The 13,971-nt window shown below is 39.8% G+C and overlaps 2 protein-coding genes across 2 annotated transcripts in view; one reads left to right on the top strand and one right to left on the bottom strand.

Moving 5' to 3' along the window:
* Positions 1–4,091, bottom strand: part of epha4l (eph receptor A4, like) — a 39,399-nt gene extending 35,308 nt beyond the window's left edge. The window contains exons 1-2 of the mRNA XM_084418678.1: positions 3,942–4,091; positions 2,980–3,047 (exon numbers count right to left, since the gene is read on the bottom strand). Of these exons, the coding sequence (XP_084274804.1) occupies positions 2,980–3,047; positions 3,942–4,038 (165 nt within the window). The 5' untranslated portion in view covers positions 4,039–4,091. The remainder of the gene's footprint in view (positions 1–2,979; positions 3,048–3,941) is intronic.
* Positions 1–13,971, top strand: part of LOC311297560 (uncharacterized protein) — a 165,799-nt gene that overhangs the window by 136,894 nt on the left and 14,934 nt on the right. The gene's annotated exons all lie outside the window — the stretch shown is intronic.

Raw genomic sequence — 13,971 nt, 5'->3', positions numbered from 1 at the left:
AATTTTCAAATCGGCGCATAAATTATGATACTCGCCAGACTCCCAAGAAACAGAAAACAACCGATCATTTAACTAAACAAACATGAGGTCATCCAGAGTGAAAACGGGACTGAACCATGGGAAGCTGTAGAGTAAATGTAGATCTGAAACATAACATCTGTTTCACTCTTACAGGCTTGAGTATACGTTTGCCTGAACTAACCTCAGAAAATGCGTATTCTTCTTCTTCGACTAGCCTCAGATACAATAACAACTGTAGACAGTCATTAATGTTGTACAGCCTAACACTTCTCAGCGTCTGTTAAACCAGCATTACAGCCACTGATTGGACTCATTGAGTTTTCATCATCTAATCAGCAGTAATGACTTTTATTACAGCAAACGAACACACTCTAAACACATGCTAATACCCAAGAGTCTGACTGGGTATCATGTTAACCTGCGGTCAAAAGTTTGGAATAATAAAAAAAAAATGTTATGTTTCTGAAAGAAGTATCTTACGCTCACCATGGTTGCATTTATTTCATTAAAAATGTAAAATCGGCAATATTGTGAAATATTTTTCAAATGTAAAATATTTTTTTTTCTATTTTAATATATTTCAAAATGTAATTTATTCCTGTGATCAAAGCTACATTTTCAGCATCATTACACCAGTCAGTGTCACATGATCCTTCAAAAATCATTCTAATATGATTATTCTAATTACAAAAAAAAAAAAAAATCATCATTATTTCCAAACTTTTGATGGTAGTGTAAGTGCATTATTAATTTGACCTTGAATTATGTGCATTTATTGATTTAGGAGAAAATGTATCTATTGATTTTATAAAAAGTGACTTACAAGTGTGCACATCTCAGTTAATAAGTACTAATTGCTTTACAATTTTACCAAGTGATTAAAATTTTTATAAAGCAAAAAAACAATTTGTCAAAAATGTATTATGCCAAATAGGCATTGTGTAGTGTGATGTCCACTGAATGCATATGCACAATACCATAATATTTTTTAATTTCTTCCTGTGATATCAGTAGCCACAGTCCCACAAACACCATCCTGACGGCCCTTAATAATCTCCAGGAATTATTCATCGTGCGCTAAACCTAATTGAGCGCGTTTGTGGGATAATAAGACTGACAGTGATCTGGCATCCGTCAGGAACAGTGATTGTCTCCGTTCGGCTCGTCCCTTCATCCGTGTAACTACGGAGGCCCAGAGGAGCAGCGCAGAGATAAGAAGCCGGAGCTGCCGATAGCAGGACTAGAGGAGAAAAGAGCTAATTGGCCGTATTAAAGTCTGAATACCCGCCCACCGTCCGTGCCAAAGGCCTGTCCATCACGGAGAAGATCACAGAGGGAGAGGAACTCAGGAGCTCAATGAAACTTGGATCGATGCGAAAGGAAGCCGAGCTGCTCTGTAGTGAAAGGGAATTCTGTGTGTTTTATTGAATCGCTGATGTGGTAATTTAGATCCACCTGATCTTAAGATGTTAAACGGCTAATTGGTGATGAGGGGCTCCGAAAAGTGCAGAGATCCCAAGAAGCATACATTATCGGACAGAACCCGCTGACCCCCTCAATCTGAAATCTCACGCACACACACACACACACACACACACACACACACACACACACACACACACACACACACACACACACACACACACACACACACACACACACACACACACACACACACACACACACACACACACACACACACACACACACACACACACACACACACACACACACACACACACACACACACACACACACACACACACACACACACACACACACACACTCAAACAGACCTTTTCTCTGCCTCTGGGTTGCCAAGTCTCTCCCCCCTACCTCTTTTGAGAGAAAAGGGATAGAGTTTCCTAACAAAGGCCATTTCTGTCTCCCTCTACTATTTAGGAAATTTGACGCCCGTCGCTGTAACCTAGCTTTCCAAAATTTACATCCGAGAGAAGTGGAGAGAGCAGGGTGATCTCATTCGTGTTTGGAGGTATTCATACGTGACATAAACGTTTTTGGACAGTGAAACGTAGAATATCAACTTACTGACAGCATCAAAAACGTAAATGTTTATTCATACGATATGCAAAAGTCTATAAATCCCTCTGAAAACTGGTTATACTGAAACAGCGAGTTTAAAACTCAAAACACAATCAAACGCAATCTGAAGGATGAGAAACTTTGCCTAAAAAGACATTATAAATTGAAAATGTATTAATTAAAAAACTCCAGATGGATCTAACAAAAATAGTAATCTGCACTCTGAAACTCTTCAAAGTAATAAAAGAAAGGTTATTGGAGGATGTTTTACCAGAAAATACTCTTTCTACTTAAAAATTGCACTTTCAATTCAATGTGTTACTTGTCATTATTTGAGAAATGTACACATCCTACACTAGTGTAGTGTTTAATTTTCCAAGCAGAAAAAAAAATGGAACTGTTGTTATAACATATTTGGTACATCTGTAAATGTGTTAAATAAATGTGATGGCGTTTAACATATTTAATTAATCTCATTTAATAATAATTCAATGCAATTTACCAATGAATTTAATATTCTATGAACTTCAAATTATTTGCAAACATTTGTATGTCCTTTTAGGCTTAACAATTTAGATGCTTTCAATACATTATAATTGTATTAATAAAAATAAAGGTTTCAAAAATGATCAGTGATGTCATTAAAGAACCATTCTGGGTTCCATAAAGAATCTATTTTCACTCTAAAGAACGTTTAGTGCAATGGAAACATTCTATGGATGTTAAAGGTTCTTCATGGAACGATTGATGCCAATAAAGAACCTTTATTTTTAGGAGTGTTTTTATCTTGCATATTGTATTGTATCTATCTAAACGTATTGAAATGTGCTAGAACTATACGTATGAATACTAAAGAGATCAAGTTGGAACGGGAGATGGAGAAAGAGGGAGCGAGAGATGGGTTTTTTGACTCACCCCTCCTTCCGTCGGGCTGGCGACCCATGCCAGTTCTCCCAGCACTGATCTGGAATCCAACAGCGGGACTGATGGAGAATAAGACAGAAGACTTGAGAATGAGATCGCCAAAACTTGTGTGTTTTACCCTATAGTGGAGAAAACTGATACTAGGATGAAGTTTTGAAGGCTTAAATCTCTGATAAATAATGACAACAGCTGCAAAGGAGGCCAAAAAGTGACAGACAAGTGCACAAGGGTTTGATCTGAGAGCGCTGACTTGAGTAGGAAAATGGTTTATAAATCATTAAACAACAGTAATCGACAAAAGAATGATCAAAATATAAAGACTTGAATGAAAATTGTTTTTTTCTTGAAAATGACTAAAACATTTCCGTTTAACAAAGATAACTCCAGACTACACAAGAGATAATAATAATAAAGCAACAGTTATTATTATGATGTGTGATATTATATGTACTGTAGGATAATGTTTATATTTCCAGAAATCAAATTATTACTATTTAATTCTTGTGACTGCAAGACAAAAAAAGGGCCCAGATTACATTCAAGGTAAAATGTAAGATATACGAGTATGACATTATACATACTAATTAGGGGAATGATAAGAAGAAGAATGAATAATTAAAGATCTAGGCCTAAAAAAAAAAAAAAAATCTCAAATGTGGATGTGGCATATCTCTATATGAATAGTATTTTGTTTTAAAGCTATTAACATGTCAACTGTCCTGCTGTGTTTATATAGTACGTTATATTTTCGGACATCACTTGCAACAAACTCATTTAAAACTTCTTTAAAAATCCTTCAAATGTTAACTAACTTAGCACTTAGGCCTGCACTTGTTCTTAACTTGAGGGATTTGTTAACTGCATGCCACATATCGTTACCGTTTTACTTGCATGTGCCCCTGAGTTTTACTGTGCGCCCTAAACTTTTCCTCTTTTATTGCAACCCCTCTTACCTTCATTCGCCGGATAATTCCATGGACCGGACAGACCTGCACAAATCCCCAGGAAAAGTGAGGTGAGCGCGTAAATAATCCCGGCCATGAGCGCCATTCGTCCAGTAACTGTCTCTCCGTTATTCCTGTTTATTCCTCGTGCTGCTCCGCGCAACTGATCTTGAGGTGCACGAGACGCGCACTCAGCGAGATCTGCTGGAAGGGGCGTGGCATCTGTAGTGACGTACCAGTCAATCAATCAAGAAAGAAAGAAGTGGTTATTTATTTAAATTATCGATGTTCGTTTAGAAATTCTGTATCGTTTTTATTTTATTTGTGTTTGTCTATTTCTATGTATTCCCTTGCCAATGTTCTTATGTTATTGTTGTTTAAGCATTAATAATAATAATAATAATTATAATAATTATAAATATATATATATATATATAGATTACACATAAGAAAAATATTTAAACTAGTATATTGTCTAAAATAATAATAACAATGACTATTATTAATAATAATGTAAAAATGCTTCTGCTTGTAGATAAAAAAGAGTTAAAATTAAATTAGGATGGATTCAAATTACAATTATTTAATTTCATAATTATATTTAATTACATATAGGCTAGCCTATATGTGTATATGTCATATTTTGTTATTTAATTATAATTATTTAATTATAATTATTATACAAATGTAATCTTCATTTTAAACATTTAATAATTTAAATTATTATTATAATTATTAAAAATATTATAAAATTAGTGCATCGTTTAAAATATTCATCGACCAATAATATTATAAGGAATAAAAATAATAAATGATATGAATACATTATATAATAAGATGATAATGTTATGGATGAAAATAATGTTAAAGTATTTAAATATTATTACTATAATGATTAGTAGTGTGATGAGCGGAGAGCGGATGCTCAGTCTTCGGGTATTGAATTGAGCACTGATCTTATATCGCCATCTAGTGTTCATTTCCCGACAGAACAGCTTATCAAACAGCGTTATAATACATTTCACGCTTACCAGCGCCAAATTAACCGTGACGTGGGATGATCTTTCATTTCTATAACCCACACTCGAGTGGGCGAAGTGTCACATTAAAGACACAAATAAAAAGAAACCCAATGTGTCAATATTAGGCTGTTTGTTGTTGGTGAAAACTAAGACATTCTTTGGGCATCTGTTTGGACTCAACAGTATCCTGGGGGTTTACAGCAGACACCCGCGGCATTTTATTTAACTATTTTTCTCCGTTTTATACTCATCTCATTGTGAAGTAAAATGTTCGTATTGACTGAATTCCACCTGACACCCGGTTCCTCTCAGGGTGCTTTCACTGTAGTTCGGTTCATCTGGTCCGGACCAAGGGCGAAAAATGATAACATTGTAGCATTTTTCAGGCGTTTCGGTTTCGGTGTAAAAACACCGATTGCTCTGGTCCGAATCAGTTTATGAGTTGATAAAATGAACCAAAATGCAGTCACGTGACAGCATTCACATCACTCGTTGGCCATATTGAAAGCATTCCCATAACTGCACTTCGTTTGGTCAAAATTGTCGTGCGGGAAAATTCCAACAGATCTCCCACAAGTAATCCGGCAGACAACACGCCGCTGTTTACTATGGAGAGACGACTGAGTGGGCTGATTGTATCCCTGGTATAGTTTGTCTACACCACTTTATACAAACAATAATATTTGAGAATGAAGCGATAGATGCGCTCGAAAATAATGTGTTAATGCACTGCACGCGGCGAAGGCGCATCGCAAGTCACTTCAGGAGGAGGCGTGCATTAATGTTGCTAAACAGTGACATGCTCATCATCCAAAAAAAATCAAACGAACCATCAGGTAATGTTGTGCCCTTTCTATCTTTAAAATTGTTTTTGACAGTTGGGATATATGGTCATCAGACCAAATTTCTATCAGGCTCCGCACCTCCTCACAACAATGTTGAAAGATACAGTACAACTTACCTAAATGTATATTCCTCATACATAATATCGACCAATCAATTAAACAAATGGGTCAATAAAACAGCTGGAGAACAATTATGTCACATAACATTTACCTCAGGAAAGCCATTTGACGACCATAATATAGGCTAGCACGTTATTGGCTAGAAAAAAAAAGAGCTATAAAGAGTATTTTGCTAAATATATGTACTATATTACATATTTATTATATTTTTACTCATACTTGTATCAAATAAAGTTATTATTATAATAAAAAAACGCATTGTATTTAATTTGAGTTATTTTTTACCTTAAATAATACTGCCAGCTGATATGGCTCTCTGTTTACAGCATTGAGTTGGTGAGTTGTTTTTTCTTGAGAAGAATTAATGCCTGTCTTGTGCTGCCTACCTTATATTAATCCAAATGAGTCAATATTAAATCAAATCACAATGATTGAATTGAAATAATAAAAAAGCATAGCTTACCAGAAATTGTACCATGTAGCCTAAACATTGTAACATGTTGTCACTAAACCTAAAAAAATTCAGTTTAGTTACTAAAATGTTTTGACAATCACAAAACACTTATTGTAATGCAATCTTTTTTTTTACATCCCCCCAATCCCCCCCTAATTTGTAAGTATACTATTTTAATGCTATTTTAATTTAAATTGGCACACTTTTAGTATATACAATGTGTCACATTCACCGTCTGTCATTGTCCTGTCTGCACTACACTTCCCAGAGTTCCCAGTCATCATCACCTGCACCTGGTCTTCATCATCATCTCTGTCACCTGTGTTTAGTTATTAGTCTTTGTTCTTCATCACCGTCACCTGTCTTCACTCGTTGTCATCTGTGTATTTAAGTTCCTGTCTTTCAGTACTCACTTGTCGGTCAATGCTTATGTTAGGTTTGTTTAATATTAGGTTCCTGCTCTGAGCACATGCTCCCTGTTTTTGTGTATCTGTTATGTTTGAGAATTAAAACCTTGGAATACTTCATCTTCGAGTTCGCCTCCTACTTCATCCCACCCAAGAAGCCTGACAGATTGACCGACCCTAAAAAAATATGGAGACATGGAGGCAGGCCTTTGTGGGAACCCGCCAAGCTGTGTTCAGGGGGACCCGTGGAGGTCACAGGGGAGGATGTGGGCGATATGGGGCCGGACACTTTCTCCAGAGCCAACATCTACGTGTCCAACCAGATCTTCACACCCAGTCCTATCCTCATCTCATCAGTTCAATCAAACCAATCTCCAGGGATGATGACTTCTCTGATCTCCCTCCTCTCATCAGCCCAACCAAGCCTGCACTTCACGTCTGTCCAGCCGAGCCTGCACTTCACGCCAGTCCAGCCAAGCCTGCACTTCACGCCAGTCCAGCCGAACCTGCACTTCACGCCAGTCCAGCCGAGCCTGCACTTAACGCCAGTCCAGCCGAGCCTGCACTTCACGCCAGATCTGCCGAAGCCAAGGCAGTATGCGTCATGCCCGCCGCCCCTGAGACTGTGAGCGTTATGCCCGCTGCGCCTGTGACAGACAGCGTCATGCCCGCAGAGCTTTTGTTTTCTTTTATTCCGTCGACCCTGAAGCTCCCTTCGCCGCTGGTTCCGTCCAGCTCAAAGCCTTCGCCGCTGGTTCCGCCCAGCTTAGAGCCCTCTTCGCCGCTGGTCCTGCCCAGCTCAAAGCCTTCTTCGCCGCTGGTCCTGCCCAGCTCAGAGCCCTCTTCGCCGCTGGTTCCGCCCAGCTCAGAGCCCTCTTCGCCGCTGGTTCCGCCCAGCTCAGAGCCCCCTTCGCCGCTGGTCCCGCCCAGCTCAGAGCCCCCTTCGCCGCTGGTCCCGCCCAGCTCAGAGCCCCCTTCGCCGCTGGTCCCGCCCAGCTCAGAGCCCCCTTCGCCGCTGGTCCCGCCCAGCTCAGAGCCCCCTTCGCCGCTGGTCCCGCCCAGCTCAGAGCCCCCTTCGCCGCTGGTCCCGCCCAGCTCAGAGCCCTCTTCGCCGCTGGTTCCGCCCAGCTCAGAGCCCTCTTCGCCGCTGGTCCCGCCCAGCTCAGAGCCCTCTTCGCCGCTGGTTCCGCCCAGCTCAGAGCCCTCTTCGCCGCTGGTTCCGCCCAGCTCAGAGCCCTCTTCGCCGCTGGTCCTGCCCAGCTCAGAGCCCTCTTCGCCGCTGGTTCCGCCCAGCTCAGAGCCCTCTTCGCCGCTGGTCCTGCCCAGCTCAGAGCCCTCTTCGCCGCTGGTCCTGTCCAGCACAGGGCCCTCGTCGCTGGATCTGCCCAGCACCGAGCCCTCGTCGCTGGATCTGCCCAGCACCGAGCCCTCGTCCCTGGATCTGCCCAGCACCGAGCCCTCGTCGCTGGATCTGCCCAGCACCGAGCCCTCTTTGCTGGATCTGCCCAGCACCGAGCCCTCTTCGCTGGATCTGCCCAGCACCGAGCCCTCGTCCCTGGATCTGCCCAGCACCGAGCCCGCGTCGCTGCCCTGCATCGAGCCCTCTCTGGTACCCGGGACTTTTCCCAAGTATTTTTTGGGGGGGGGCCATAGGGCTCCGTCCTGGCCACCCGAAGGGTCTTCACCGCCGTGGCCACCTGAAGGGTCTTCACCACCATGGCCACCTGAAGGGTCTTCTCCGCCGTGGCCACCCGAAGGGTCTTCACCGCCGTGGCCACCCGAAGGGTCTTCACCACCATGGCCACCCGAAGGGTCTTCTCCGCCGTGGCCACCTGAAGGGTCTTCTCCGCCATGGCCACCTGAAGGGTCTTCTCCGCCATGGCCACCTGAAGGGTCCGCACCGCCTTGGCCACCCGAAGGGTCCTCACCGCCGTGGCCGCCCGAGGGGTCGTCTCCGTCCTGGCCACGCCCACAGCCTGCTCCACCGTGACCACACCCACAGTCTGCTCCGCCCTGGAGGCTTCCTGCCTTGTCTCCCTTGCCTTGTCTTCCCCGTCAGCCTCCAGGGCGCCCACCCTCCCACCCCTTTGGTCTTTCTACGGCGCGAGGACGCGCCTACCGGGAGGGGGGAGTAATGTCACATTCACCGTCTGTCATTGTCCTGTCTGCACTACACTTCCCAGAGTTCCCAGTCATCATCACCTGCACCTGGTCTTCATCATCATCTCTGTCACCTGTGTTTAGTTATTAGTCTTTGTTCTTCATCACCGTCACCTGTCTTCACTCGTTGTCATCTGTGTATTTAAGTTCCTGTCTTTCAGTACTCACTTGTCGGTCAATGCTTATGTTAGGTTTGTTTAATATTAGGTTCCTGCTCTGAGCACATGCTCCCTGTTTTTGTGTATCTGTTATGTTTGAGAATTAAAACCTTGGAATTCATAGTCTTCGTGTTCGTCTCCTACTTCATCCACCCAAGAAGCCTGACACAATGTTAAAGTGTACTATAAGTGTAACAGTAGTAAACTTTAAGTGCACAACTGGTTCATAATTACGTTTCTCATTTGTACTGCAAGTGAACTTATGGGTATAGCCTACTAGCAGTGTACTATTTTAATACTTGTAGCAAATTTTTAGTTTATGTAAGTACACTTTGAAGTATACTTTCAATAAAATACTTTTAGTGTACAATTAGTAAACTAATAGTTTAGTAGTTATATAGTGCAAGTATAGTTGCACATTTTCTTTTAGTGTACTCTCAGGAAACTACTATTCCAACAGCAGTTTTATACTACAAGTTTTCTTAAAATGAACTTAACATTATACTTATAGTTTACTATTAAAAATTATTTTTGCACTTGCAGTAGGCCTAGTCTGTACCACTATGTTAAATTTTTATTTTATTTTATACTTGATAAATACCTTTAACTGTAGGCTACTTTAATAATTAAAAATTGTATTAGCTTCATGCATCCTTTTTTATCAACACTTGAATGGTGGTAAGTTTCATAAAGAAAGGCAGCATTTTAACATTTTAAACAAAAAAGTTGAGAAAATCACATTTTTGTCAAAGACTAGGCTACGCCTTGATCAGATTCAGAACAATGATCAAAACACAGATGGAGTAGATCCGAGTCCAACACCCCCAGAGCTTCAAAGTAGTTTTCTCTTCATGGGTTCGGCATTTCATTTGGTAACATTAAGCAGTTTTGATTTACACGCTGTTTAATGTTTGATGATCATGTTATTTTACATTTGAGTGAGCAATCTTCACTTGTTTCAGCTTCTTCTTCTCCTGTGTTTTCATCCAGAGATTCTGTACTAGACGATGTGTCATAGCGCCCCCTACTGTATAACAGTGAAAACATGGATAGCTGGAAAATTCAGTCAGTGGCGAGGAAAGAGTAAAGTAGAATTAAAGCAGGGCTATGCAGTTTCGGGAATTTTTTCGCTGTATTCTTGCTTTTTGCTCGCAGGTTTCCCAATAGAGATCCCCCTACTGCTTCGGAAAAGATATTTGACAACACTGTCGAAAAACTCATTGGCGACTCTTACCAGAAGCTAGTAGATCAGCGACATCAAAGCAGATGGGACATTCTTTAAAACGTCTTCTTCATTCAGGTTCGAACAGCGTGAGGGAGCGCAATAATGACAGAATTTTAGCAGATTTTTTTGCCATAAAGCAATTAGTTACATCGCGAGACCTGATATCACGCGATACTTCCTGACGCTGCGGCGGCCCGCCGACCCAAAGTTGCAAGGGTGGTTTTTCAGCTCACGGGCGCTTGGGGGGTGCGAGACGACCACCATTCAACCCGAAAAAAGTCATATAACTATTCCAATGACTCCGAAGCTGTTCGGTTAAGGTAAAAAAGTTACTTAGTTCACCTTTAACCCTTTCACACGTAAGTTTAAAATATTCTGACTGACCCCCCAGCGTGAGTTTTTCAAGGCGACCGTTATTTAGAATGTGTCACTTTATGGTTTCCGTGGTGACGCGTCATTGATTGTCACGTGACACACCGCAGCAACAACAGAGCTGAATGAATGATGATCTGCTTTTATGTAATTTTTCCTTTTTTATTCAAAATATTCACAAATTTGTTGGATATGGCATGAAATATCTGATATTCCGGTTGTCAAATATATGCAAGTGGAAGTGTTTTGTTGTTTAAACACATTTATAACGATCGCGTTAGTTCAGCTGTATTCGCGATGGGCGCCGCCATCTTAGTTTGTGCCGCAGACGCGCAGTTCAGAGAATCGGATCTGTTGGATTTACAACACGTTAATTCATCCACTTCTCCCGAAATACATACAAGTAAGTGGCAGATCAACTGGGAGAAGAATAGAGTAAACTTTAAAGTTACTTACACAATGTGTATCTGATATGAATAAAACGAATTATAATGGAAAGGATTATTATTGCCTCTTCCTTTGACATCAGTGTGTATTTTACGAACTGTAATGTATTGTTTTTTTAGTACTTATATGTCTGGAACCTAAAATAAACATTATGTGGTTGAACACACTGAAAAGTTGTGATATATGACAGCTCTGAGCGCGCCTGTCTCTGGCTCAGCGCCAGCCAACGCGCGAAAGCACATTTGAATTTAGCAGTTGATCACGTCATGCACTGACCGTTCTAATCACACCGGTGTGATCGTACGCTCCAGGGACCAGCTTAGACTGATCACACCGGTGTGATCGTACGTGCGAAAGGGTTAAAGTAAATTTCTATACACTATCAGTGGACTAGCCTAAACAAAAATTCAGATACACAGAATTACGAACATATCTGTTTTATGTCAATATTTTAATCAATATTTTCAAACAATGTAAGTTTCATAAGACTGTATATGAAAAACTATGTAAAAAAGTAGCCTATATTTAATAGGCTACTCAAAAGAGTTAACACAAATAAAAGCCAAGTATACTTTGAATTAATTATACTTTTAAGTATATCTCGATCAACAAGTATAGGCCAAATATACTTTTCTGTCAGTATAAGTCAAGTCAAGTGCAATTTGAAGTATATTTCTGATAAGTACATAAGATAAAGATCTGATAAGATAAAAGTGTTTATGAAAGCATTAAAAACATTGTCACCCAAAAAATAAAGAAATGAGCAGTTTAATCCATTTTTTTTTAACAAAGTGGTTCACACAGCAGTAAACCCTTCTGTTCATCATGGCAGATGTTTTTGGGGGAAAAATTAGTTTTAATTTACTGGTACTTTTCCTTTATTTAATTTTTTTTTTTTAATTGCTTTCAAAAATGTTAATTTGATATGAGCTATTCATTATTAGAGTCACTCATAAAACAGTGATTTCTCTAATCAAATGAAAAGTGAACATTTACTGTCACCTTGGAATTTACTCATTGATAAGAATTGTCCTTTTTGAAAGAAAAAGCAAAAGCCAGCATATGAAAGGTTATAATATGAAAAAGCCTATGAAAACTCTCAGCAGAGAACTAGTTCTTCGGTTAATTAAAGCATCGCTGCCAAACAAGTGAGCGTGTGAGATCTATTTTGTTAAACATCGTTTATCCACTGCTCTGTTTGAACCTGGTTGCCCACACAGAATACAACCATTGTCACAGCGGTAAAGCGGCACGCGATCAGCAATTTTCCTTAGTTCATTTCCAAGATTTATATTATCTTGGTCATTTGTGTAGATATGTGTGAAAACAAAGGCTTTAATTCCCTGGTATGCGTTTAATTGTTCAAGACCTGGTATAATATCACGTCTCGGTGTAATATTGTTGTTAAGACATCTAGCTGTACAGGGAGAGTTTAAGGTGTAGAAAATCACACATCCATTCTTGTTGTGGTTCAGTAAGTCTGTCAAAGGAGAAGTAGCTTGAGGAGAATTATTTGGAGGATACATCAGTAAATACTCTGAGTGTGCATCTTGATGAAACCCTGCAGCGATGAGTTGCCTGCTTCTGTAGACTCTCTTGCTGTCACGTTGTGTTAAAGGTGTAACTGTTGCTGATGGGTCATGGGCCAGAAAGTTGTTTGTTTGGGGGAAGAATCCGCTTCGGCACTGCACCTGAGGGACATTGATGGCTACTGCATACTGGCCGTTGTTATAATAACTGGTTAAAAAATAAATAAAATAATTATCACCATTTACATATGCAAAGTAATTGAGAAATCAAACAAGGATGTTTGGACTTTAACAGAAAAACTTCAACAGGATAACTCATTGTACTCATCTCAATGTACGTTTTATGTGTCTATGCAATCATACAAAAATGTATTTGAGCTATAGGAACACATTTTAGTTAGGATTACAATATAGTGAGATCACATTGTCATTGTTAGTTCAATAATGCAAATACTAATGTTAACAAATACAACCTTATTGTACAGTGTTACCCATTCATTTTATACAGCAACATGAAAACGTACTTGAAACGAATAAATTGTTGAATCCTGTAAAGGGTGTTTTGGTCCACATTTTCATTCATCACACTTTGAATACAGGGAAGCAAAATAATCCCGAGAAGGATCCTCAAACGCACAGAGGAAACCTAAAAAGAGCAAAAATATAAAATCATCAGTCATAATTCTCCTCTGTAATATAGTTATTAGCATAATGTTGAAGTTTGACACTGGAAATGATCTTCAGGCTAAATTTAAGCAGATTGTGGCTCATGTTTCTCTCTTCTGCTGTGAGTGAGAATCAGAGTAATGCTTTTAAAGGAAACACTGTCATAACCCTGACCCAAACATGCTGTCTCCAGAACAGAACATGCAGTAACATGATGGATATGGACAATATGGAGCAGAGGAGAATAACAGTGTTTATCAGACAGTTGTTTACAATAGTAAATTAGCCTACATGATTATGAGAGAGATTAAAATCTGACATATTCTACCGCAGGTGTCAAAGACATTTTTAAATAAATTATATTTCTAAATGAGCTGTAAATGTTAATCTTTCTTTATAGATCCTTCTAAATTCTAAAAGTATTGTTACTATATTGCATCACATTACACAAGTATTTTAATAAAGAAACAGTTTGTGAAATTGTATTAAACTTTTATTTGTCAATGTGCAAAAAATGAATGTCTCATTCTACAGACTTGCTTTTATTAATAAAAAAAAAAAACAGAAAAAAACACAATATGCAGTAAGTAGTAAATAAGTAAGAGAAAAAAAGGGGAAAAAAGTAATACAAATT

The sequence above is a fragment of the Rutilus rutilus genome (genome assembly GCF_951802725.1).
Source record: "Rutilus rutilus genome assembly, chromosome: 9".
Taxonomy (NCBI): Eukaryota; Metazoa; Chordata; class Actinopteri; order Cypriniformes; family Leuciscidae; genus Rutilus; species Rutilus rutilus.
The sequence above is the reverse complement of the archived record's forward strand: the minus strand, read 5'-3'. Positions and strand labels throughout refer to the sequence as shown.